This window comes from Oryzias melastigma, unplaced genomic scaffold (genome assembly GCF_002922805.2).
Source record: "Oryzias melastigma strain HK-1 unplaced genomic scaffold, ASM292280v2 sc00320, whole genome shotgun sequence".
NCBI lineage: Eukaryota > Metazoa > Chordata > Actinopteri > Beloniformes > Adrianichthyidae > Oryzias > Oryzias melastigma.
In genome coordinates this window covers 164888-191255 of record NW_023416925.1, presented here as the reverse complement: position 1 = coordinate 191255, position 26368 = coordinate 164888, and the positions used below count along the sequence as shown (strand labels likewise).

General features: G+C 38.5%; 2 protein-coding genes across 5 annotated transcripts in view; both read left to right on the top strand.

Moving 5' to 3' along the window:
• Positions 1-26368, top strand: part of nebl (nebulette) — a 102103-nt gene that overhangs the window by 25347 nt on the left and 50388 nt on the right. For all 4 annotated transcript variants that reach the window (XM_024265543.2, XM_024265542.2, XM_024265544.2 and 1 more), the window contains exons 3-4: positions 8704-8788; positions 14239-14346. In XM_024265543.2, the coding sequence (XP_024121311.1) occupies positions 8704-8788; positions 14239-14346 (193 nt within the window). The remainder of the gene's footprint in view (positions 1-8703; positions 8789-14238; positions 14347-26368) is intronic.
• Positions 19095-26368, top strand: part of LOC118598312 (nebulette-like) — a 16837-nt gene continuing 9563 nt past the window's right edge. The window contains exons 1-8 of the mRNA XM_036210949.1: positions 19095-19791; positions 21133-21356; positions 22287-22358; positions 23493-23594; positions 23693-23803; positions 24096-24206; positions 24701-24811; positions 25876-25986. Of these exons, the coding sequence (XP_036066842.1) occupies positions 19767-19791; positions 21133-21356; positions 22287-22358; positions 23493-23594; positions 23693-23803; positions 24096-24206; positions 24701-24811; positions 25876-25986 (867 nt within the window). The 5' untranslated portion in view covers positions 19095-19766. The remainder of the gene's footprint in view (positions 19792-21132; positions 21357-22286; positions 22359-23492; positions 23595-23692; positions 23804-24095; positions 24207-24700; positions 24812-25875; positions 25987-26368) is intronic.

The window sequence follows — 26368 nt, the reverse complement described above, 5'->3', positions numbered from 1 at the left end:
TTCCTGAAACAGTTTCTGTGTAATTTTGAGTCATTTTTAGATCTTAAAATCCCAAATATGAACCTTTTCACATGCACTAAGACGGTAAATTACACAGATCAGGAGAACATTTTAGTGTGTAAGTTCACCTATTAATGGGCTTTGGCCTGTGGATGAAAATTTATCAAAATATAAATAGATTGAAATCTTATTTGTCATAGGTGGAATGTTAATCTAAACAACTAATGGAACAATGTCTGAAAGTGCAGGTTGTCCAAAGGGCTTTAAGTGTTCAGTGATTTTTCTGCCTTGTTTGTCATTGTGCTCCCTGTCTGTCTGTCAGTATCCTCTAGTTTTTGCCTCGTGAAGGCATTCAGAGAATGAAGGGGACGGGCCTGTCTGTGTCCCGCAGGCCTGTGAATGTCAGCAGGCTGGTAAAAAGTCCACACAAACTCAGTTATTGTCCGGCCCTGCTCATCCAGCCAGAACAGACCTACCTTGGCTCGCTCCGAGTGCGTTTGAAAAGTATCCCACAGAGCAGCTCTTTGTCTGAGAGGATTCAGTTGCACCAAATGAACAAAGCATTCAGGGTTGTCAGTAGCAACAGAAGCAGGTGAATTGAAACGGAAGAGCCAAAACGAGTTTATGACTTGTCATGCTCCTCCACTGGCATGCAGCCTCCACTCATCCTTTTTCTTCCTCTGGTTCTCCATCTCCTCCTGTGTAATTAAGCTTTCTGCTCACCTGTCTCCTCCTGTTTTATAGCTTTTGGTTTTAAAGTGCTAGTGCATGTAGTTCACCTGTTCATTCCAGCCTTATTTTATGTCTAAGTCAAAGACATCATTGACCACCAACTTCTGTCTCATACACACTACAGTGAAGCCACTGTGTTTAAGTCATTGACTGTATGAGAGAACTGGACTGAGTGACCCCTCCCCTCTGGGGTTCCAAACAGGAAGTACCTGCTGGTTCCAAAAAGCCAAAATCTCATAGACTTCTATCGAGAAATAACCATCTATTACTCAGTCATTCTACTGGTCAGAGTAACCATTCTTGGTCTGATACATTTTTTGACATGGTTATTTGTGACCAATCAGATGCCTCAATAAAAGCATGTGGTTCCCATCGGTCCTCACCTCAAATGATTTTCCTGAGCCTGCTGTCTGTGGAAGGGGTGTCGACTTCCAACAAGCTCACTCCTGATTGGTGAGAGTAGTTGCCACAGAAACACTGACTCAAACCAACTCGCACCAATCTGTGTTTACTGTCATCGTTGGCTCCAAATGGCGGTGCCTGCAGAAAAATGAGGACTGAAGTGGCTTCATTTCATTGGAGCTTAAGTAAGGCATTTTCTATGGCTGGAATTCTTTTATACAGTCACAGGTTTTAGTCCTCAGCTATGTCACAATCTCCTCCTGTAATATACTGTATTATGCAGATGGATAACATGGAGAGAAACTGGATGAATAGAAATACCTTCAGCACAGCCAAATAGAGAAACAAGTGTAGGTTTATAGCAGGTTTTAATAATCATGGAAGAAAAACAGAACTGATTTAATGATGCTGTTGTGTCTTCAGTAATCATAATTTTCCAGAACAAACATAGCATTCTCAGGAGGCTTTCATTGTTGTTTTTGTGGTTTCTTCTTCTCACTCCTGACTCTGTTTGGAGACCTTCACTGACTGTAGAGACAAAGTGAAGATGGTAATGACTGTTTACAGTCCCTCACTGAGCACCAGACCACAAGTGACTGCCTGTGATCTGTAATTACAATCAGTGCTGACTGTTCTGTTACATTCTAACCTCCTGCAACCAAGCAGGGATGCTGCTTTGACAATTCTACATAAAAAATCACTTTAGGGAAACAGGAGGGATTTCCTCTTTTCTCAAGAAGCTTAACTCTGTAATTGAACAGTTTTCTAATAGTTTTATTCTTTATGTGATAGGGCTTCAACCATTCACTTTCCCCACGATTCAATTCAAACCTCAATTTTGAGTCACAGTTTTTGGAGTTGCATAAAACAAATAAATAAATAAAATTCATTTTTAAATTTGCTAATAAGCAAATAACAATGAGGAGAAACCTTTCAGTTGGCTCATACTAAGCTTTGTTTAGTGTAATAAAATAATACATTTTCCTAAATTTAGCATGGAGCAGAGGAGGAAGCTTGTAGTTTATAATTAACAACAACAACTTTTTCAAACAGCATTTTTAAATCTGCTCCTGATTCACCACAATTTCAATTAAGAAATACAATTTAAATCCTAATTTTCTGTCTATATGTCCTCCATCATCAGAAAAATACCCCAAGAACTTCTTAAAACATAATTTTGATCAGAGTGGGTCTATATAAAACATAAATTAAATATCTTCACTATAACAGTGTGGACGTGTCAGATCCAGACGGCTGCAGTTATTTCATTAGGTTTGTGTCAGTTTAGACTTCATTACAAATTCCATCTAGTAATAACTCTGTTGTATTATGTGAGGTTTTATGAAAGCGTGTGGGCGGGGGTGAAAGATTTTGATGCAGAAACCTACAGCATGAACATGGTTGGGATATTTTTGCATCATGCCAAGTAGGGTGTGTGTGGGCATTTTTCCTGTATGCAACATGGAGATGGGTGTGTGTGTCATACACGCGGGTGTGCATGAGCGTGTCCTCGTGGGAGAGGGAAATGGTGGGAAGCTGAGATGTGGGAGGAAGAGAGGACTTCAGTGGAGTGGTCTAACTGTGCATCTGAATATGCTGCTGGCACGGATGATTCACACACTCACGCACGGACAGGCGTGCACGTGCACAGCAGTGTGAAGCCGCCTGCTTGGAGGAAAACTGCTCAGATGGTCAGGATGCAGCTTCTCTCTTGGTTCTTCTTCCTCCTGCTTTTCCAGTTTGTTCTCATGTTGTTGCAGTGAAATTAGCGTTAACATAGAACAACCTGCATTTCCTTTTTCAATTGTTCTATCATTTTTTATTGTTTTTGAAAGGTTTTGATTAGTGTTGTGTTGTCGTTCACAATTTTTTTGTTCACTTTTAGTTTTTAATCAAAATAACCACTGTTCTTATGTTACGCAGTTTAATTGTGTTTAGTAATTAAACAATTTTGACTGTATAAATGGGTATACTATGAACACAACATTCAGTCATTCTCAAAGTTTATGGTTGAAAAGTACTCATCAATCATAGACTTTCAATTGTGTTTCGGCACAACAGGTTACAAGGAGAGCGAAACAGTTTACCGACACTTTCCTGAAGAGCTGTTGTAACAAACTGTTCATGTTTTCTTTTGTTGTGCTTCAAGACCGTTATAGTAGTGCAGGAAGAGATGGTGCAAAGTCAACCGATGAATCTTATGGTTTGTGTTTGTGAAGGTTCATATTCATCTAAGTTCTTCATGTCTGGGAGATGTAGTGAGTGATAAAAAGATGGTGCTGATGCTGAACAGACTCAAGTCTCTGAATTTCTGACATCTGAACCTGCAGGAAGCTGCTTTAGTGTTGAGGAGGATTTTTTTAAATGTTGTTTTTATTAGGAAATAAGAGACTTTCAACAAATAAACTGAATACATTAAGCATGTTTGATTGGTTTGTTTGATCATGTAGATATTTGAGCCTCTAAACTTGATGGAGACAGTCTGTAATTGTCCAAAGTTATGGTAAAGTTGCAGGGATTGGCTGAAGGTGCAATCTTGAGAAAAAGGGTGCAGGAATTGGAGCAAAAAAAAAAAAAAAGCGACAAAAATCACAGCCTTGGAGAGACTGACTAAAACATGGGTGTAAACTCAATCACACAAGGGGCCAAAATACAAAACACCTTAGGTCATGGGACGAACAGGATAAACATTTATTGAACACTCCAAAACGACATTTTTAAACTTTAAAACTGTAACTTTTTAACCTAATTATTAAATAAATATAGAACATTACCTGTGATATTGCTGGTGTGAATGCTGGAAGATGAATTTGGCTGCTGAAAATGCTGAAGTTGACAGCCATCTAAAATATTAGTTAAATGCCAAATTAAAAAAAATAAACTTAGGTTAGCCAAGACAGATAGCATGTAGCTGAAAAAATATCTAAATTTCAAAACAGCCCAAAAAAATGAAAAAAGCCTAACTTAGCCAAGACAACTAGCATGTAAATATTAGCCTAACTCCAAGACAGCCTAAAAAACAAACAAAAAAAGCCTTAATTAGCCAAATCAACTAGCATCTAGCTGAAATATCTACTAAAAAATCTTAGTAAATACCAAAATCGTCCAAAAAGCTAGCAGAATGCTTTTAAACTGTAAAACTGTTACTTTTTAACCCGCGTAGAGCGCGTTCTTGAACACTCCGCATGCACCCAGTGTGTAAGCACCTTGAGACGGTTGAACATTCAGTGCGCTCTCAGTACGTGCCGGTGAAGAGCTTACGACCCAAATTCTGGTGTGCGCGCATTGAAAGTGTCTGCTTGATTTTGCGGCCGGTGTGTAAGCACCTACACACACACAGGCACACCTGCATGGAAAGATGTCAAATTGATTTTTTTATTTTTTTGCATTGATGAACGTGTTTGAATTGTTTTTTCACAGATTTACAAAGAATCGTTACATCCTTACTAAGTTCTAATTTGTGAATTTCTGGCCGAGATACACCAACAATGGTAAAATAAAACGTGTGTTTTTTTGTCCCACTGCTGACATGACACTACCTACATTAGCTGCATTAAAATCATCAAATATGGTGCGGGGTGTCTTTTATTTTGAAAGGATGTCATGCAAACCTCCAACAAACATTATAAACTGTCATTTTTTTAAACTGTACTTTTTTTTCCTTTATATTTATGTTAAAGTTGTACCAAAAAAAGTATGTTTATCATAGTAGCTATAGTAGCATAGAAATAAATTAGCATCTTATTTTTTTAAAGGAGAGTTTCTGTCAGTGAGAAATGGATCTGAATGGCTCTTTACGTGTTGAAGGTTGCAGACCCCTGGTGGAGACTTCTCAGTGAAAGTGGTCGCTTGAACGCGCCCTACTGAGGGCGGTGTGATCGTAGCTTAATGCAGCTCCTGAGAAACGGGTGGGTAGAAGGTGTAACCAAATCTCATTTCAATTTTAAGTTCTACAAAAAGTTTACTAATGTTTTTATATTTATTAGTAATTTTCCTAAAATCAGCATTGATACTAATTATTTCCTGAATCTCTGATTAAACTCATTTATATTTAAATGCTCACAACACACGTATCTGCATGTGTTTGTGTTTATCAGGATAGACATTTTACCTTCAAGTGTCTGTTCTGACAAATTTTATAAGTTCCTTCACTTTTATTCAGAAAAATATAATGGCTGCTTTTATGAACGTCTACTGGACACATTGTTTTTGTCTAATTTTAAAGCAAACGTACTGTACAGACGTAAAGGGCAAGTGAGATTACAGACAGAGTGCCTCTTTTTACCTCGATGTCCTCTGAAAGGGTCATTGTTTCAGCTGACGCCATCATCCGGTTGGCTCATTAACTCTTTGAGGTTTGCAAATAGAAACCACTCTGACATTTTTCCTTCTTTCCCCTGTATTGTTGGGACTGATGCTGCATTTGTTAGAGGAATGGAAAACACCACGCTGTGCTGAGTCGATGAATGTTTATAAAGGGCTCTGACTCCACTGAAGGTATACAGTCACAAACATGTTTGAGACTGTCAGGCTAAAAAAAGTAATTTTCTGGCTCTTTTCTTTAAAGGCTCTAAATACTGATATTCTTAAGCCTTTCAGAGTAAACTATATCAGTGTATGGGTCATTATCACTATAAAGTGCTTTTGGTGTCCCCATGAGTGTCATTCAGTTTAAAAGAAAATGAAGCAGATTAGTCAAACTGTGGCTTCTTAAAACTAGTGATCAAAGACTTGCACATATATGAGTAAAATAATTGTAATTCCTTCAGTTTATGCAAGTTTTTGTCTTTGGACGTATGTGATTTTGGTGTGTCCCACTCACTGTTCTGCTGACTTCAATGTGCGTAATAAGGGATTAAATGACAATAAATCAAAAAAGTTTTCACACATTTTTTTGTCATAGCCCATTATTAGATTGCACAAATACATTTTGATCGTGCACGTTCTATTTTCAGAATAACATTGAACATTTTGCGCATGTCCCTGGATTTACTGTCCACCCTGTCATTTTGGGATTACTGCATCTTTAAGGTACCTGGTAATGTTTTTACTGAAATTACAACCAACCTTTTTTATTTCTTCATTGGAGACTGAAACAGTGGCTAGTTGTAGTGTAAGTATTTACACTTGTATTTAAGAATTTTCCTCATATTAGGTGTGTAGTTAGAAGTTGTCAGGCTTAACATGACCACCCCGTCATCCTAATTTGTCAATGAATATAAAAACTTTTCATAAATTCAAAATATATGAGTGAAACAGCACACAGCCTGCTTTCTAACTGAGTCATGTTGCAAAGTGAAGATTATCTGTGTGCTCAATAAATGCCAACATTAGCCAAAAATGTCCACCCTTTAAGGGCTCATTTTTTGTGTGTTGCTGTGTATAGGAGTGGATTAAACCAGTCTGTTCACCTGGTAATTTACCCCTACTTGGGAAAAGGACTTATAAATATTTTTTTTCTTCATGTAATTTTGTTTTGACTCATTACAAAATGAGACCATTTAATGACCTTTAAGAATGTGTCCACCCTGTTGTGCTGTCTACCCCGTTATTTTCCTATTCTAAGAAAAAATATATATATATTTTTACAAGTTGGCAAATTCTCTGTTTGATGCATTCATTAATGCCAAGCAGTATTGGTTAAATTTTTGACCACATATATTTGTTGTTGGATGTTATTTAGAAAAGAAAGTGCAAATCTCACTGATTTTGTTGAAAAACAGATTGTTTACCCTAATTTCATTACTATCTAAATAAATCTCTCATTACCTAAAACCCACTGTGAAGAAAGGGTCAAAATAGCGTTCTGAAAACGTAAATAGTATATCCATAATCTAATTAAAATGTATTTAATCAACTTTGAGATTGTCCATGAAATGGTTGACATTTTTTTCTGTTTATGCGCACATTGTCTGATCGCAGTTAATTTATAAAAAGTGTGGGAGCTTGACCAACATGCATTTCTAACAGCATAGCATCTATTTAATGAAATAAATGTGATGTTAAAAGGAAAGCCCTATCTATTTTGGGGGGAAATTTGGAACTCTCAAAGGCACCTTATGGTGATATTGACCCGTATGGTTATATATTACATTTGGCAAACTAATGAACAAATTATTGATGAAACATTTTGAGTTATTTTCACAAGCTCTTTTCCTACCCAGAAGTAAAACACCTCGATCTCTGAGAAATCTGCAGCACTTTGTCTTTGGGTCACTTCTGTGGCAGGGAGGTCATCGTAGAGCTGTGTTTGCCACCAAGGTTGCTGACTTACGATCGATGCTCTTCATCCTGAAACCCCAGCAAGCAAATGCTCTAGAGCAAGTGTCAAAGTCAAGGCCCGTGGCCGGATCCGGCCCTCCGAGTAATTCTCTCCGGCCCTCCAGTTCATTTTATTGTTATTTACGGCCCGATGTTATCTTGAGCTTATTTCTAACTTGTATCATTTTGACAAATTTATTTTTATGGAGAGTAAAATACTGAAAGTTATTTAAGTTGATTTATTCTGGAATAATATTCCTGCCTATTCATTATTCATAATTAAGTTAAAAAGTTACGGTTTATAAGTTTTAAAATTTGGCATTCTGCTAGTTTTTTGGACAATTTTGGATTTTACAATGATTTTTTAGGCAATTTTGGAGTTTAGCTAATATTTTAGCTACGTGCTAGCTGTTTTGGCTAATTTAGGGTTTTTTCAGTTCTTTAGGCAATGTTGAAGTTTAGCCATTCTTTTTTAGCTACACGCTAGCTGTCTTGGCTAACCTAAGTTTTTTTTGTTTTTTAGTCTAGTTTGGCATTTAGCTAGCATTTTAGCTGGCTATCAGCTTCAACGTTTTCAGCTATCAGCTTCAGCGTTTTCAGCTATCAGCTTCAACATTTTCAGCTATTAGCTTCAGTGATTTCAGCTATCAGCTTCAGCGTTTTCAGCTATCAGCTTCAACGTTTTCAGCTATTAGCTTCAGTGATTTCAGCTATCAGCTTTAGCGTTTTCAGCTATCAGCTTCAACGTTTTCTGCTATCATACTATCAGCTTCCGCGTTTTTATCTATCAACTTCACCATCTTCAACTATCAGCTTCAGCATCTTTAGCAGCCAAATTCAGCTTACAGCATTCACACTAGTATCATCACAGGTAATGCTATATATCTGTTAAAAAGTTTCAGTTTTAAAGTTTTAAAATTGTAGTTTTAGAGTGTTCAATAAATGTTTTTCCTGTTCGGCCCGCGATCTAAGGTTTTTTTTTTTTTCGATTTTATGTGATTGAGTTTGACACTCCTGCTGTAGAGGCTCTCAGCAGGCTGCTTCATGTGAAGGAGGTTATAGACAAGCAGAGGGACTGTGATGTGTTTCTGTTGGTCACAGTGTTCATAACATTTGATTAAACAGCAAGAACAGACAGAAAACCAGGATCAGATGTTCACATGGCACCTGTTTGGTTATAGGTAACTGAGCTTGTTTTTGACGAGCAGATGTGAACACAGCAGGGCCTTTTTATCTGTTTAATGTGTCCACCTCCATCAAAACCTTTCCTGTTCATTTTGGTTGCCTAAAATCTTTTTCCCTTTTCAGACATTATCCCAAGACGTCCTTCACCATTGTGGCTGACACACCGGAGAACCTGAGGCTCAGACAGCAGAGCGAGCTGCAGAGCCAGGTGAGTTCCTGTAAACACTCCCAGCACGCCCTCACCGTCTCATCGCTTCTTCAGTGTTTTATCTCTCAGCTGCTGAAATGCAGCTTTAGTTTGAGCCTCACACTTTGATTTGTTTTTTTTATCTTCCTGTTTGATGCAAAATCCAGTTTCATTATTGTGACGTTTTATTGACACATTTTAAGGAATCCATCAGCTTTAGTAACTAATAGAATAGAAACAAATTCAGTTATGATTAAACTGCTTCATGACTTTGAGTTAATACTTTTATTTTTGGCTATTGGCTGATATTGAATGTCTATTAGAATAAGTAATAAGTAATGCATTCTATCTGTATGCTTTGTTTAATGTGAGGGACTGCCGATGGAAATGAGCTCACAGAGCTGTAACCTGCTGTCTCCTCTTATGATTCACACTCGAGTGCACAGTCCCTGTTCATTTATGATACTGTGTGCTGAGTTGTGCTCAACATTCAGTGTATTATTTACCACTATAAACCTAGTCATCCATCTATTTATTTTTATTCTTAAACCAGCTTTTTTACAGCTTACAGAACTAGGGATTTTCAACAAAATAAAAGTGGAACTTTCATCTCTGAATTCAGAAATTTTAACAGTAGTAACTTAATAAAAAAGTTGTTTTTCTTGCCAAAATAAAAGATTTAACTCTTGAAAAAAATGTTTAAATAGTTTTTGTGAATTCATACGGTCATTTTTATGAGGATTCATTTGAATCATTTTATAAATTGGCGTGAGTTGTGAAGAGGACACTGCCATGTCCACACACATCTTAGCATTAAAGGTCAAATTCAGGAGAGTATTTGTCTTAATCCTAGCATGTAAACATTTTATTGATGATAACAAAGAATTGGAAGAGGAGTATAAACCATAGACTGTATGTATATGAGAAATGGACTGACTGAGGGTGACATTACTCATAGAAAACTGTTAACTTCCAGCTCCCACCGAATTAAATCAATTCAGTCGCCACTTTTTCGCAATTCAGATACCGTCATGTTGAAATCAGTAAGAGGTGATTGGTCTAAGTCACGTGTCTCAAAGTCAAGGCCCGGGGGCCGGAACCGGCCCTCCGGGTAATTCTATCCGGCCCTCCAGATCATTTTATTTTATCGTTATTAATGGCCCGATGTTATCTTGCACTTATATATTTATATATATATTTTAATGGAGAGTAAAATATTTAAAGTTATTTAAGGTTAAAGTTGATTTATTCTGGAATAATATTCCTGCCTTTTTATTATTCATAATTAGGTTAAAAAAATAATAAAAAAAATAGCATTCTGTTAGCTTTTTGGACTATTTTGGCATTTACTAAGATTTTTTAGGCTATTTTGGAATTTAGCTACTTTTTTCAGCTACATACTAACCTAAGTTTTTTTTTTGCATTTAGCTAATATTTTAACTAGTTATCAGCTTCAGTGTTTTCAGCTATTAGCTTCAGCATTTTTAGCTACCAATTTCAGTATCTTCAGCCACTAGCACTAGCATCTTCAGCAACCAAATTCAGTTTACAATATTCACATTAGTATTATCACAGGTAATGTTATATATCTAGTTCATAATTATGTTAAAAATTTACGGTTTTAAAGTTTTAAAAATGTAGTTTTAAAGTGTTCAACAAATGTTTATCCTGTTCAGCCCGCAGCCTGAGTTGTTTTGGATTTTGGCCTCTTGTGCGATTGAGTTTGACACTCCTGCTCTAAGTCATTCTGACTCATTGTTTCTATGGCAGCTGCTATGGTCAATCAGGAATGAGCTTGTTTAAAATCCACCATCTGATTACTGTTTATTTCTCCATAGAAGTCTATGGGATATTGGCTTCTTTGAGCCAGTGGGTACTTCCTGTTTGTAGATGGAGAGGAGAGCGGTCACTCAGTCCATTTCTCTTATACATTCAATGAATCTAATCTAAACATTTAGATTTATTTGTATCTTAAATTAGATGCAATAAAATAGCTAGAGAACTATGGAGGGATTTTCTTGTTGACTTTTTCTGTTCAGAGACAGATCACAGCAGCCATGCCACTAAAAAGCAGCTTCACAGCTGCTGTCACCACCCCCACAGCACCACAGGGAGGTCAAAACAAACGCTCAGGTGCATCAGGACAAGCAGCTCTGATACTTGTGCCTGCTGAAGGCGCGTGAGTCACTGTGTTAATTTACAGACATGAAGCGCTGCAGAGGACATGAGCGACAGAATGAACCAGCACACTGGTTTGCCATATGCCCTCATCCTGAAAGTGTGAGTGTGAGTCAGTGTGTGTGCACGGCAAACGCCAGCCCAAAAGGACAAATGTCCACTCAGCAGCTTGCACGAGTGTGCGTGCTGTTCCTGTTGGGATGTGGGTTTAAACCCGGCTCCATAGAAAGACCAGACAACTTGTTTTTGTCAGTTACTGTCTATATATTAAAGACCCACTTTAATAAAACAGTTTTTAGGTGTTTTTAACATGTCTAGTATAATTTTTCAAAATATTTTAAGTTAATTCTTTTTTCAAATGAATCGGGAGCAGACAAAAAACTGTGTTTTCCTCATCTGAGCTGGAATCTGGATCAAAACTGGACGGCTGGATATCTCTGATAATGATCACCCTTTTTGTTGCACCAGTAATTTTTGGTTGAGGCTGTGAGGAGCTGTAAAAAGTAGAACTGAAGGGTATTGATTATAATTTTCAGAAACAATTTGATTTGATTCACAAGAGGCTGAATTGATTTGACTCTTTTGCTTCTTTAATTCTATTCTATTTTGAGTTTGCACATTTATACACATTTCATTAATAATCTACTACATGTTTTGAATATATTTATATTAATCTGATCCAGTTCACATACTGTAAATGTATCAGTGAAATAATGAGATTGTTAATATCATCCAGTGTTACATGGATTCTCTAAAGGAGAAGTTCTAACTAAAATGTTCAGATCATTAACATTGGAAACATTGTTCTGCTTCTCCTGGAGGACGTTTCAGTTTGGACACTAGGTGAGAAAGTATGAGGAAAAAACTGTGCTTTTTACCACAAATGGTTACTTTAAAAATATTTCCTTAAAAGAGTTTAGAAAATTCATGCCTGTGACTTTATAAAGATGTTCATTTATTCAGCATTTTGTGTTTACGTTGACCAAGCGTTAGCATTAGCCGTCCTTTGGGAAAATCCATCAAACGTTAGCATCAAGCTAGCGAACTTTGGCTTTATGTGCAAATTCGATTTATATTTTTATGAAACGATTATTGATCTATTAAGCTTAAATCGATTCAAATCGATTAATCGATTTTATCAACCCAGCCCTAGTAAAAAGGGATGATGGGAAAGGAGCAGAGGCTTACTTCCGTGCCAGCAGTTCTGCCAACAACTGACAGGGGAATTTGTGATAAACTCCTGGTACTCTGCAGAAACTTTATCTTAGAAAACGACAGAAGTTTTTGATTTTGGTTTAAACAGCATAATTATAGTTAAAAGACGACTGGGAACGACTTCCATTAAATCAAAAGACGATTGGAGTGAGACTTTAAGCAGAATTTATCATCAGCGCCACTCATATTCTCCGCTTTGTGTCCTGTTATTCTCTTGGAGTTTCCTTTTACATTTTTGTTTGTGTTTTTATTTTTCTGTATTTTACCTCATGGCTCATCCAAACCTCTGCCATCACTGGAGACTACATTTGTCATTTTATATCCTCACTGAAGCTAAGATCTGCTGCAGGAAGCTGAAGATGACCGAGGATGACACTGTGCAGCATGTGTGTCATCACACAAACCCTCATCTTCATCAGTGACCTACATGAATGCTGAGACGGAGGAGTGCATGTGACGGAGTCATGTGATTTTTAGTGTCAAAAGAGGCTGATGTGCCAATGAAACTTATTTTGTCAGACACACGTGTAGCTGTCACTAATAGTTTTAGTATTTCATGTTCTTCCGATAGATCTGTGCTGAATCTAGTGCTGCCACAAACGATTATTTTAATAGTCGACTAATCACCAATTATTTTTTCCAATTAGTCGACTAATCGTGGGAGCCCTAGCTAAGTCATACCTTAGAAATCTCAAACTTTTTAAGATATTGGAAGTTTAAAAAATGAAAACACAGTTTTTTAGGCTTTATAAATATTGTAATTTTTCAATTGTTAGTACGATCAATGTAATTCCAGCAGATTGAGCTGCTTTTCTCCCTCACAATCTACTGGAATTATGGTGTTAACGGTTGAAAAGTTACAGCTTGTTAAGTATTTTGTGTTTCAGCATCACCGGCGACGCCTCAGGTGTTAAAGGGTTACTTCCGTGTGCGTTAGTTAATCAGCTCGGCAGCGAGATCTGAAGAAGATTTGTTTTTATTGGGGACAGGAACAATCTCCGAAAGGGCAGCGGCGCAGCGTGAGTTACATTTCTGCACATTACAACCTCGTATAACTCTGTTCCGAGGTCTAATGAGCTGTAACCGATGACTTACAGCCTCCAGTGGGATGGCATTAGGTCCAGCATTTCCTCTGAAGGTCGCGTTGAAGTGCAGGAATGAATCGACCGCCTGCTGCTCACCTCCTGTTGTTGACTGTTTCAGCTATACGTACCAGCCACTGTGGAGAGTTTTAGCAGCTGAACCAAAGCCATCATTTAGGAAAAAATGTTCCTCATTGTTTTTCTTTTTTTAATCACTGCGCCTGACTCCGACTGTTGTCTCAGCAGGTCTTCTGAAAAGAGCAGGTGTATTCAAGCGTCAGTCAGACTCCGGAAGGGCTGAGGTTAATCACAGCCTGAATAACAGTTAGTCATTCAGCTAAACTTTATTACATGTTCACCTCCAGCTTAAAATACCGGTTCCCCTTCATTATCCACAATGCCTCTGTGGCACACAGGAACTGTAGAAATGTTCAATTTTCAGCTGGAAATAGAAGCTCTCCTTCCTCTTCATAAGCTGTTCAGACTGAGGCAGAGTTACAGAACATTTAAAGTCCCCCTATGACACATTTTTTATTTAACAAAATGTTCCCAGTCGTGTTTTATTTGTGATTAGGAAGTTTTTAACCAAAATCCCACAACCTAAATGTCTTAAAAAGCCATTTTTCATGTCGATCGGAAGCCTCTGTTTCCAAAACCTCCTCTGAGGGGGCGTGGCTTTTGGAGCTCTGCCCCTGATCCCCCCTGTCTGATTATGATCACTTGAGTTTACTTGTTTCTCTATGGTTAGATGGACTTGCCTCCACAAAACTCTGCTTTAGTCCTATCAGTTAAATTATCCAAAGAAGTTTTAGTTTGGAAACTAAATGAAAAAACATTTAAGACGATGCAAAGAAAGGACGAAACAACATGAAGTAAATTCTAAATATCCTAAAAGCTTTTTTTTGGGTCCATATAAAGAAAGAGCCGGCTTGTTCATCAGAGGGATGTTTGATGTCTGACAACCTTTGAATTCTCATTTCTGCTGCTCTCTTGCAGGTGAAATACAAAAAGGATTTTGAGGAGAGTAAGGGTCGAGGTTTCAGCATCGTGTCCGACACGCCGGAGATGCAGCGGCTCAGAAAGACTCAGGAGCAGATCAGCAACGTATGTTCACACGCACACGTCTGTCCACTGTGTGTGAGTGAGTGTGTGGCTGTGGGTGTACTCTGGTCAGTGAGCACAGTTGATTTTTGTTGTAAATTTGTTCATAAAATGCCAACTTCATCAAGCATTCTCCGAGTGAAGATGGGAAAGAGGAGCTTCTGCACTGGTTCTGTGAGTGAGTATCTTTTTTTTGTACTTATTTAAGGTGAACGGTTTTCTGAAACAAGCAGATGTTACCAAATAGCTGCATTTCCATCACTCATATGTGCAAAACTTTGTTGAATTTTGAAAAAGCACAATTTTGCAATGACTTTATTTCCATTAACCCTTAAACCACCCCAAAAAATAATAAGAAATAAAAAAATAAAAAAAACATTTTTTTTTTCCTGCTGCTTATTGCCTTGGTACGGAGCCCCTAAAGGGACATCAAAGTTTCTACAAAGACTTAGGGGCTCTATGGAAAAAAAAGTTCTGTTTACTAACTAGAACTTGTTTTTCTAAAAATTAAAGTAATAATTTAAAAAAAGTTAGTAACTGGTGTGCACCTGATACTAACTTTTTTTTTTTTAAATTGAATTACCAAAAAAATGTTCTGGTTACTAATTGATACGCACCAATTAATATCTGGTGCGCATTTGTTACTAACCAGAATTCTTTTATTATTATTATACTCATTTTAAATTTTTTGAAAAATATATTTTTTTACTTCAATTGCCCTTTAAGGGTCCCTTACCTTGGGCAGTCATTCACACAATCAATATTTTTGTGTTTTCCATGTTTTCTAAATGTTTTCCACTGTTTGGTTGAGCTGGCAGTTAAAGGGTTAATCCATGAATATGTAAATTAAAAACAAACCAATTCACACGATAAGTCATTAAAACCCAGCGACGGATGAAGACAAGTATTTTTTATTTGATTGACTAACAGGGAGCATTTGGGGGACGTCTCAGCAGTGCAGCGAGTCCATAGACAGTCTGAGGTTAGAATAATCCATTCAAGTTTCTTTCACGGCACTAACGCTCAACCTCATCTGTCAGCAAAGACGTCTGTGTCTGATTCTGACTATGAAAGGACATGCACCTGGACTGAAGTTACCACTCCCCTCGGTTTTGATTGGTCCTTTGTGTTAGCCCCGCCCCAACATGCCACAACAGGGCCAAACGATTTGAGAGTGAAATTTTCATATTAAAAATCGAATTTTGAAACTGAAAAAAAAGTTTTGAAATTGAAAGTTTGAGTTTTGAAACCTAAAAAAAAAACAACATTTTAAGGTGAATATAATTAAATTTATTTTAGAATAGCAAAAAGTTTTGGACATTTTACTTTTTTCTTTGGCCAAACATCAATATTTTTTTCAAAATGTTTTATTTGGGTTTCAAATATTTATGGCCTCAAAATATCTTCATAGAAACGCAGCTGGTGTCAACTTTTTAAGTTAGAAAAGCCTCTCGATGAAGTAAAAATAATGTTGTTTTTGTGAGTGTGTGAATCCTTACAGATGCTGTCACGTTTTATGGTGACCTGGTGACCTTCAGCCGACACAGCACAGGTACAGTTTGCTTTTTAATCCCTTTATTCCAGTGTGTGTTTTTTTTTTTTAATTTCACACAATTACTGTAAATTTTGAATTGTCAACACGATAATTCGTGTTGACGGCTGAAAAGTTACAGTATGCCAAAGATTTTGTGTTTAAACGTCAGGTGTTAAAGGGTTAAGATCCAACCATCTGAATTTATTTCTTTGAATGGATTGTCTTTCACCTTAATGTTCTTTTCACGGGTGTCTCCTCTGTTTACCTGAAGAAGTCGTTACGCTGCATTAACACAGCTTTAATTAAGACACAGACCGTGGACCTCTGCTCCCACAGTGACATTTGGCAGCCCACACACTTTCCTTTATTACGCCGCTTCTCTCAAGGTTGTGGAGGAGGCGGAGGGTTGAAAACGATATGAAACAAGTTAAGGAAGAGAAGAAAGAGCAGCATTAGCTAGCTTTTTTTACTGTTGATTTTTTCAGATTTTCTGTGTGAGCCAATGTAACGTGGATAAATAAAGCTGTGGGTGTCAGGTCAGTGTTTTAAACAGACTAAATTATATTCCAGGTCATCACAGGACTTCAGCATTCATGTAAAGGCTTTTTAGATTTATCTAACCTTTTCAGACCTTTGTCTTGAGTTGTCTCACTTCACAGTTAGGATTTGAAGTTCCCATAACATCCAATTTCCATCTACGATTGATGCTAACAGTGTTCTCTGTTAAAACACTGTTAGCAAAACACTGTTGGCAAACACTCTCAATGCCAGATTGAGGGGAAAACAAAATCATGCGTCTCTGATATTGTTTGGATAATATCAGAGACTCTGAAATGGTTTGGCCAACTTCCACATTTTATGGAAGTGGGCTGGATCCAGCCTGCGTTCTGCAGTTTGGGGACTCCTGATCTATGGTGAAGTTTAGAATGGAAGTAGAGAAGTGAAGCCTGGGAGAAATCAGGATAAAAAAACCTGAAGAAAGCGGAGTTGTTTCTGCTGAGTGGATCTGGCAGTGACGGAAGTTCACATCAGGACAACGTCGCACAGATTTCTCTCAGGAATGCTTTTTAGCTCACAAATCCATTAATAATATGGGTTAACGCTTTTGTTGTTTTTCTGCTGCTTCTAAAACATTCCCAGGAAAGTATGAAGAACAAGCAGGATAGCAGTTTTTATCCAGAAATGTAGGACATGTTTGCGTCAGCTTTGACTGAGCTGTTGTTACCAGTGTCTCTGACACTTTTTTCTAGTTTGTGCTCCTTAATTAAGCAAACTTTTTGGATGGAGTTTCTGCCTTTGAAAGAAGATGAGGACCGTTGGAGCGATGGTGAAGATAAAACTCTTTCAGGATGTTTCCCTCTGTGAAGTGCCGGTTGTTTCTTTTTACAGAAGCATCAGCAAAGTTTAAAAGCTTGCAAACTTTCTCCATCCGTGAAGCTGTCGTCATGGAAACAGATGCATCAGTGTACAGTTCTTGTGGGTAAAAAGAGCGTAATGTGCACTTGTTTATGCAGATACAGTTAGGCTCAAAAACATTTGGACAGTTCGACAGTCTTCATGATCTGGGCTCTGCATGCCACCACTCTGGATTTGAAAGGAAACAACTACAGTGGAATTCAGGAAGCCTTTAAGGCAGAGGTGTCAAGCTCATCGCACAGGGGGCCAAAATCCGGATCTGGCCCCCTTGACTTTGACACGTTTTAATGTTTATTTAAGTGGTTACTGCAGCTGTCTTCAGTTGTTGCTCGTTTGTGGGTCTTTCTGCCCTGAGTTTTGTCTTGATCTAGTGAAATGCATGGTGATCGTCCTGGGACAGAATATGCCACTTCTTTGTTTTAAAAAACGAGGATCATTGCCCTCATTGTCCATCTGTCCTGTGAAGCGCCATCCCGTCACCTTTGCTGCATTTGTCTGAATTTGAGCAGAAAGTGTTTTTCTATAAAACTTTATAATTTACCCCGCTTCTTCTGTCTTTTGTCACATCATTGATAAGTAATCCAGTGCCAATAGAAGCCATTTATGCCCATGCCATCACACTACCTCCACCATGTTTTCAGAGATGTGGTGCGTTTTGGATGGTGAGCTGTTCCAAGTCTTCTTCTAAGTTCTTATTTCCATTATTCTGGTACAGCTTGGTCTTAGGGTCATCTGTCTCTTCTGGTTTCTTCAGTTACATACATTATATGATCATATTAGCTATGGGTGTGCCAAAATACTGATATTGGGATATGTCGCGATACTTACCAAGAGAAACAACACTGTGTTACACACAGTGGGTTTAATCATTATCTTCTTTGTGATTCCCTTCTTGTTTGTTTTTGTTGTTATTTAGATATTTATAACTTTAGGACTGGCACAGGAAACCTGGGCTCCAGTGGGTTCATAGTAAAGACCCTTTACGCTGCTGCCTAGCTGGGTCTCCCTGTGTCTTGAAAACAGGGTTGTGTCCGGCTTATAAACCAATGCTAAACCACCTGTGTGAATCGGTGAAAGCTGATTCGCTGTGGCGACTCCTGTCAGAATAAGCTGAAAGGTTAACAAACAGTATTTAAGGTGGTGTTTGTTACAAGGTGAACAACATATTTGTCAAAGCACTTTTGGTAGTTTCAGTGTTTGGTTGATTTTGTTTGTACAGGTTATTACAAACTGTTTAGCTATGAACAACATACATGTTGTATTATTTTATTTGGCTGCACTAAAGATTATAAACAGGTGAAAGACTTCAGGAAAGTGTCAAACGTTTGAACAGTTATAACAGGATTCTCATCAATGTACGAGTATTTCTCCTCTGAGCTCTGTGTGTCACACCATGTGGAGGCTGCAGAGTTTCTGCTGATAGGTGAGCTCTTTGTTGGGATTTGTTGGAACAGATGGTCTGGCTCGGTGTTTTGGGCCGATGTCCTGTTTACCTCAGTAGCCATCTGACTCTCATGTTCTCCTGCTGCCTTCAGGACCCAGACTGAACAACCTTTCTGTTCACCGCGGTGAAATATCGATCTAATGCACACGTGTCAAAGTCAAGGCCCGGGGGCCAGGATCGGCCCTAGCTAGCACACTGGCATTATCACAGGTAATGCTACATATTTAGTTCATAATTATGTTAAAAAGTTATGGTCTTAGAGTTTATAAATGTAGTTTTAGTGTTCCATAAATGTTTATCCTGTTCAGCCCGCGACCTAAGGTGTGTTTGGATTCTGATTTTGAGTTTGACACCCCTGGTCTAATGTTTCGTGGATGGAGTACAGAGGTAGGGTGGCACAAGTTTCTTGGTAAGACACTGAAGCTCACATTGCTCCTGGTGGTTCTGGACAGCATCTTACAAAGAAAAAGAGCTGCCATTGTTGTGTGAATGTAAGGACACCAATGAATGTTACAAAACCACATTAAAACCTTAAATCTATGTCTTCACCCACCAACAGGGCTGTAATCATCAAATGTTGGTTCCCACCTTTACAGGAAGTCCTTAAAGCTGGTTTCCTGTCAGATTTGGTCCCCATTCAGATGTCCTCACTCTGCTTCCATAACGGGCTGGCAGTGATGTTGGATGAAGGGCACGTGGGTGATAAGGCCTTAAGTAGAGGGCTAAATGTAGCAGCCGAATGATAAGAGGTGCCATCTCAGCTGGAGCTCAGTTCAGTGTTCAGTCTCTGCAAAGGACAAACAGATCAGTCAGGTTCAAGTTAGAGGAAAAACAAGAAGCTCAAAGATTGACGGAAATAGACCGGGAAACGGCGACGCTGAAGAAACTTAGATGATCCTAAAACCTGGAGTTTTTTTAAGACTGAAAGAACCATGAAAGTAGCACACAAGAAGAGGTGAAAAACATAAACGGATATACAGAAGTAAGGAGAGAGACATAAAATATTGACTCAAGCCAAGAAGACAAACCATGGAGAGACAAGCAGAGATGGAAGGTGAGTTCAGACCGTGAAAGGACGGCAGCAATTTCACTGATCTCTTAGCTAGGTATGAAAAAGTCACTAAACCTCAAGTTGAAAGAGTCTGAAAAGAGAAGAGCATGAAGAATCCAAGATGGTGACCGTTAAATCTGAAGAGGTCACCTTGATCCTCAGTAGAACTCTCCTGACCTTGAAGCTGTCGCAGTTCAACTCTTTGGGCTCTTGACCTTCTGAGACTGAAATGTTTGTATTTTCATAGATGAAGAGGACATTGTCACTAAATGATTTATTATGAGCTTTAGTCACACCAAATCAATTTTTGTTTTCTGTAGAACAGGGGTGTCAAACTGAATCGCATATGGAGCCAAAATCCAAAACACACCTTTAGGTCGCAGGCCGAACAAGATAAACTTTTATTGAACACTCTGAAACTACATTTTAAAAAATTAAAACTGTAACTGTTTAACATAACTACGACCTAGATATATAGTATTACCTGCGATAATGCTAGAGTGAATGCTGTAAGCTGAATTTGGCTGCTGAAGATGCTGAAATTAATAGCTAAAAACGCTGAAGCTGAAAACGTTGGAGTTAATAGCTGAAATCACTGAATCTAATAGCTGTAAAACGCTGAAGCTGATAGCCAGCTAAAATATTAGCTAAACTCCAAACAGCCTAAAAAACTAAAGGAAAAAGGCTTGGCATTAATTAAAACAACTCACACAAACACACAGCTCCTCCCACTTACATTTCTGAACAGTTAAACTGTCATGCTACACACACTACACTGCACATGTGTGGTGCAGTAAAGAATGCACTGAACTTAGATTCTTCAGGCAAAAACCAGAATTTTTTCCTTCATGATCAATTTTAAAACGGTTGGCACTTCTAAAAAAGCTATCTATACGTGACTACCAAATTTGAAGCCCTGATTGGTCAAAGTTCGACTGGTTTAACTTTACAAACTCACAATTGCTGCATATTTTGTACGTAAAGCTCATAAAAGAACTTAAAAACTGGCATGGCGACATGTCAACACAAGAGTTTTGAAGCCTGAAACGCGCATACACATGCAATCACATAGACTTTTATTGACAGCGGTCTTTGGAACGTACATTTCCGAGCCCGTTCAGTCACTGAACAGAGAGGAGAAACCGGCGAGGAGGAAACCCTCTGCATTAGGAGGCAGCCTCCTCCTTCACCACAACCAGGAGTTCTTAAGTGTCTCTTTTCCAGAGCATGCATGTACATCAGAGCCTAAAGCAAAAGTTAACATGCACAAACGAGTGCAGTAACTGATAGATCTCAGTCTCTTCCCTCACTCAGCTGTGGCTCGTTTGTTCCTTTATCCTCCAGATGTGAAGGTAGAAGAACGTTCTGCTGCAGAGGAAGCAGAGTCCAGTGGAGACACGACAGAGACATCCCTCACATCTGTCAGGTCAGAGGTGGAGGATGAAGGCGAGAAGGAAAGCAGAGAGGAGAAGATGGAGGACGATGAAGCAGAAACAGAAAATGGAGAAGAGGAACACTCTGATGAGGAGACTAAAGCAAAGAAACTGATGGAAGTCTGGAAGTCAGAGGTGAGAATGTGGAGGTTTGACCTCGAGCACAACACCAGCATTGACACAGAAATCTAAACTAGAAATCTAACTAGTTATATAATTTATTTCTGATGAAATGATCACACTTGTTTGAATCTTTTCAATAATTGAATATTTTGTTGCCCACAAATCAATAATATTTTTAAAATGTGTTTTCTAAAAAGAGCCCTGAAACAAGACAAATAGTTTTGATAAGATTCAAAATCAAAAGAAATATAAAAGCGAGAAAATCTCCATCTAACCAGCAGACAGGTTCAATGCGTTTACATTTTATTCTCTCCAAATCAGATTGTTCGTTTGTTTCATCGTTTTAAATGATCTGATTTAGGTTTCTGAAGGATGAGGAAAATGTTAATCTTTTTGTTAATAAAGTATTTTCCTTTAACCATCACGCTAACGATGCAGTGAAGCTCACCAGAACCACTGAAGGACACTCACACCATTTTCACTGGTGACTGAAGATTTAGCTTCTTCGTTGATGACGCTGGAATTCCTTTCTCTGCGACATTGTGTTGACCTTGGCGTGGGGCTCTGCCCGCTGCTGGGCGTCATGCAGGATCTTAGGGAGGATTAGTGAAACCACAAAATGAAAATGCAGCATTATTAGCCTTTGATCGAGGATTTCTGCAGCTCGCTGAAAGGAGTGGGATTACTGAGGGTCTCAGGAAAGTTTCTTTCTCTTAACTCGTCATGGAAAAAGTCAAATAGACCACCTCACCTTGTAGGCGAGTCATTTATATTCAGAAACACTCATTCAAGGATGTAACATTTTCATTCTTGTCTTTCTGTACTTAATCCTTCTTTATTGGTGGTTTACCACTGAAGTTATGAAGACATTCGAGATCGTTGTAGTTAGTGACATTGAAAATGTCTTATTATAGATTTAACTATTTGTTCATTCATTTTTAGGCCTCTGCAGATGCAAAGCCTCCTCTACCAGACCCAGCCTTTAACAGGAGATGCAGCCTTATCGTCAGCGATGTAAGTCGTTATTTTATCCTCAGTGACTGTTTCTCACCAACAAACCAACTGAACTAAAATCCAATAATTCAATTCAAACAGAGCCTCCTGGTTCTTGTTCTAAACCAGGGGTGTCAAACTCAATCCAAAATCCAAAACACACTTTAGGTCGCGGACTGAACAGGATAAACATTTATTGAACACTCTAAAACTAAAGACTCCGGACACGCTGGACAGAACGTCTTAACGTCCCCCCAGAGGAGCTGGAGGAAGTGGCCGGGGAGAGGAAAGTCTGGGCAGTCCTGTCCCGGATGAGTGGAAGACGATGGAAGGAGGTTGTTGCCTCAAATCTGACCTTAAGTGGTCCCATTCACCCTTTCCTTTACAGGGGTCAGTCATTCTGTCCCCTCTGCAGAAAGGAAGCCTCAAACCATGATGCTACCACCCCCGTACTTCACAGTAGGGACGGTGAATCATCCAAAGTGATGCGATGTGTTGTTAGTGCTGTAGGCAGGGGGTCTTTTTAGGTACTTTTGTCCCACTTCATCAGTGATGACTGTGACGCTGAAACATTGACCAAGACTAAGGAAAGTCTAGATGAAGTAATTATTACAGCCTCACACTACAGCCATGTTTACACCTGCTGCAGCTCACTTCAAACCCTTTAAAGCACACAGCAGAATACGTAGCCCTTCTGATGCGTTTGAACGAGATGCAGGGTTGCCATTGGTAACTCCAAAGATGCAGCGATGGGCCTTTGTTCTCCTCAGAGAGAATCAATCTCAAAGGGAATCTGCTCTTTCACTTCTTTAGCAGCATCTTCGAGAGGGTAAACTTTAAATACGCTTGAATGCTTTGGTAGAATGTGGGAGGCTGAGACGCCAACGGGAGATTCAAACCGTGATAGCAGCAACAAAATGACTCACTGATGCAGGGAAAAAAACTCAGCCCGCTTTACATGGACGCTTCTCCAGCTGCTGCATGTCACACATCCAAGAAAACCTGCCTTCAAGCTCAGGCTCTTTTTATCTCCAGCAGGAAGAGCATCTAAGCTTCCTCTCTATTTATATGAGTATCCATCACTCTTTCTGCTGAAGAGAACCAGAAAATCGGTTATTAAAGTCAAGGTTTCTTCATTACTCCTCCTCCATGCAGATCAGATATAAAGAAGACTTTGAGAAGATGAAGGGTCAGAGTCTCTTTGTTCCTGGAGCTGAACTCATCCATTCAAAGAACATCAGCGCTGTGATATCTGAGGTCAGTATCAACTTTACTCTGTGTGAAATGTGAGGAGCAGGGTAAACAATTTGAAAAGTGTCTCCTTATCACTTTCATGCAAAATGTGACCATTTCAGTCGAAGTATAAGGAGGAGGGAAAGAAGGAGGCGGCGATCTCTCTGTACTCCATCCTCCCTGAAACTCCAGAGACTCAACACGCCAGAGAGGCTTCAGAGCTGCAGAGCGAGGTAAACCTGACGGTGTCACCTGACCCAGCCATCAATCAGCCATACTAACACATGAGGCTCATGAAACCCTCCATACTACCACATACTGTGCTCTAAAGTGCTTAGCAGTTTAGTTATTGAATATAAACCATACAAAGGGGACATTTTAAAAATCCTGCGTCTTTCTTGGTGTCCATTTGCTCAAAGATCTTTGACAATCATCTACAGAGGAACTCTCTGCTTAATTTTCCAAGGATTTCTTTAAAAATTTACTGTTGGAGTTTTTACTTCTATAAAATCTGTTTTTTTCCAGATTAAATACAAGGGAAACACAAAGACAGAAATTTCCTCCTCGCTTTATTCTCTGCTGCCAGAAACCACGGAGACGCAGTTCGTCAAAGAGCTGACGGAGATGCTGAGCGAGGTTGGACTGGAGAGATGGATGAAGGGATGGATGAGTGGATGGATGTAGCAGTGAACGAGTGAATGGAGGAACCATGGGGCGTTTGGGTCAATGGCTAAACGTGTTAAAGGATTATTGAGTAGAAGGTTTGAATATTGCAATTGATGAAAGGATGAAATAAACAAGAGAAGCCAAATGTTTTCCTCATGTTAAGTTAGTGTTACTGTAAACTAATAACATTGCAGTAGAAGCAAAGAGTACAAAGTAACTGGTTAAAAGTTGATTATTGTACATGATTTATGTTTTAAGGTTTCAGGAATGTTGGATCAAGTAAAAATAAAAGAAAATGGTTTTAATTTTTTCAAATAATTCAATAAAAATTAATCCCTGTGTGTTTTGGTAATAATAGCATGTTATGTAAAGAAATCTGAATGTAGCAGTGAAGGGAAAAGTAGGTGGAGCTGCAACACTGGATGGAGAGATGGAGTGACAGTGCATCTCCCTCTGCTCCCCAGAACAAGTACAAGGAGGAAGGAAAGAGGGAGATGAGCAGCAGTTTGTACTCTCAGCTCCCTGAAACCTCGGAGATGCAGCTGGCGAAGACCGTCCACGAGTTTCAGAGCGAGGTATTCAAACATCATCATCTGACTTGTTTCATCAGTTAAAATCCACACTTGATGTAAACCAGGAGTGTCAAACTCAATCACGCAAGGGCACAAAATCCAAAACACATCTTAGGTCATGGGCCGAACAGGATAAACATTTATAAAACAATTAAATGTTTAAAACTGTAATTTTTTAACACAATTATGAACTATATATATCATTACCTGTGATAATGCTAGTGTGAATGCTGTAACCTGAATCTACCTGCTGAAGATGCTGAAATTGATACCTGAAAACACTAAAGCTCAAAACTAAAAATAAATAAATAAAACTTGGATTAGCCAAAATAGCTATCATGTAGCTGAAAAAATAGCTAGACTTCCAAATACCCTAAAAAACTTAAAAAAATCTCAATTTAGCCAAAACAGCTAGAGTGTAAATATTAGCCTAACTCCAAAACAGCCTAAAACATTAAAAAAGTCTAAATTAGCCAATATAGCTAGCATGTAAATATTAGCCTGATGCCAAAACAAACAAACAAAAAATCCTAAATTAGCCAAAACAGCTAGCATGTAGCTGACATATTAGCTAAACTCCAAAATAGCCTAAAAATTTTGAGTAAATCCCAAAATAGTCCATAAAGCTAGCAGAATCCCAATTTTTAAAACAGTAAAACTGTAACTTTTTAACATAATTCTGAATAATAAAAAGGCAGGAATATTATTCCAGAATAAATCAACTTAAACCTTAAATAACTTTCAATATTTTACTCTGCGTAAAAATATATTTTGTCAAAATTATACAAGTTAGAAATAAGTACAAGATAACATTGGGTCATTAATAACAATAAAATAAAAGGATCTGGAGGGCCGGATCCGGCCCCCGGGCCTTGACTTTGACACTTGTGGTGTTAACTGTTTTTCTTTTTTCTAAAGGCTGCAGGTTCAACTAAATATAAAACAGTAGTTTCTTGTTGAAGGCTTGGGCGGTCAAACTGTAGCTGTTAACAGTCCTCCTGTCTCGGGCCTCACAGTTGTTAGGAACTTGAGCAGTAAAAGTGATGATCTGATCTCATTCTGTTCAGAAAAAGTACACAGAAGACGGCAGGAGAAAGGCTTCCATCTCCCTTTACTCCCAACTTCCAGACACTCCAGAACTGCAGCATGCTCTGGAGGTGTCACAGCTGCAGAGCCAGGTATCCCCACATGCACTCAAACGTGAACACGCGCTCAAACACAGTGATTTCCTTCACCTCATCCCTGAAAGACTACATAGTGCGGGACTAGACAGTGCCCTGGACGCTAAGAAAATTCTGACACATGCTCAGTACTTGTTAAAAGAATTGTATTTTTAAAAGGCAAATTTGATGTCATCCATTTGCAAAAGGAAAAACCTAATAAATATAATGTAATTTTACAAAGAATATTTATGAATCCAATGTGTTCTGATGATGAAAACTTGGTTACATTTTTAGATAAAACATTTTTTCAAATGGCAATTCATTCAAAAGCAGTGCACTGTAGTCTCTATTTGCCAATGTAGTGAGAATTGATGTACACTAGTTTTTTACAGAGACT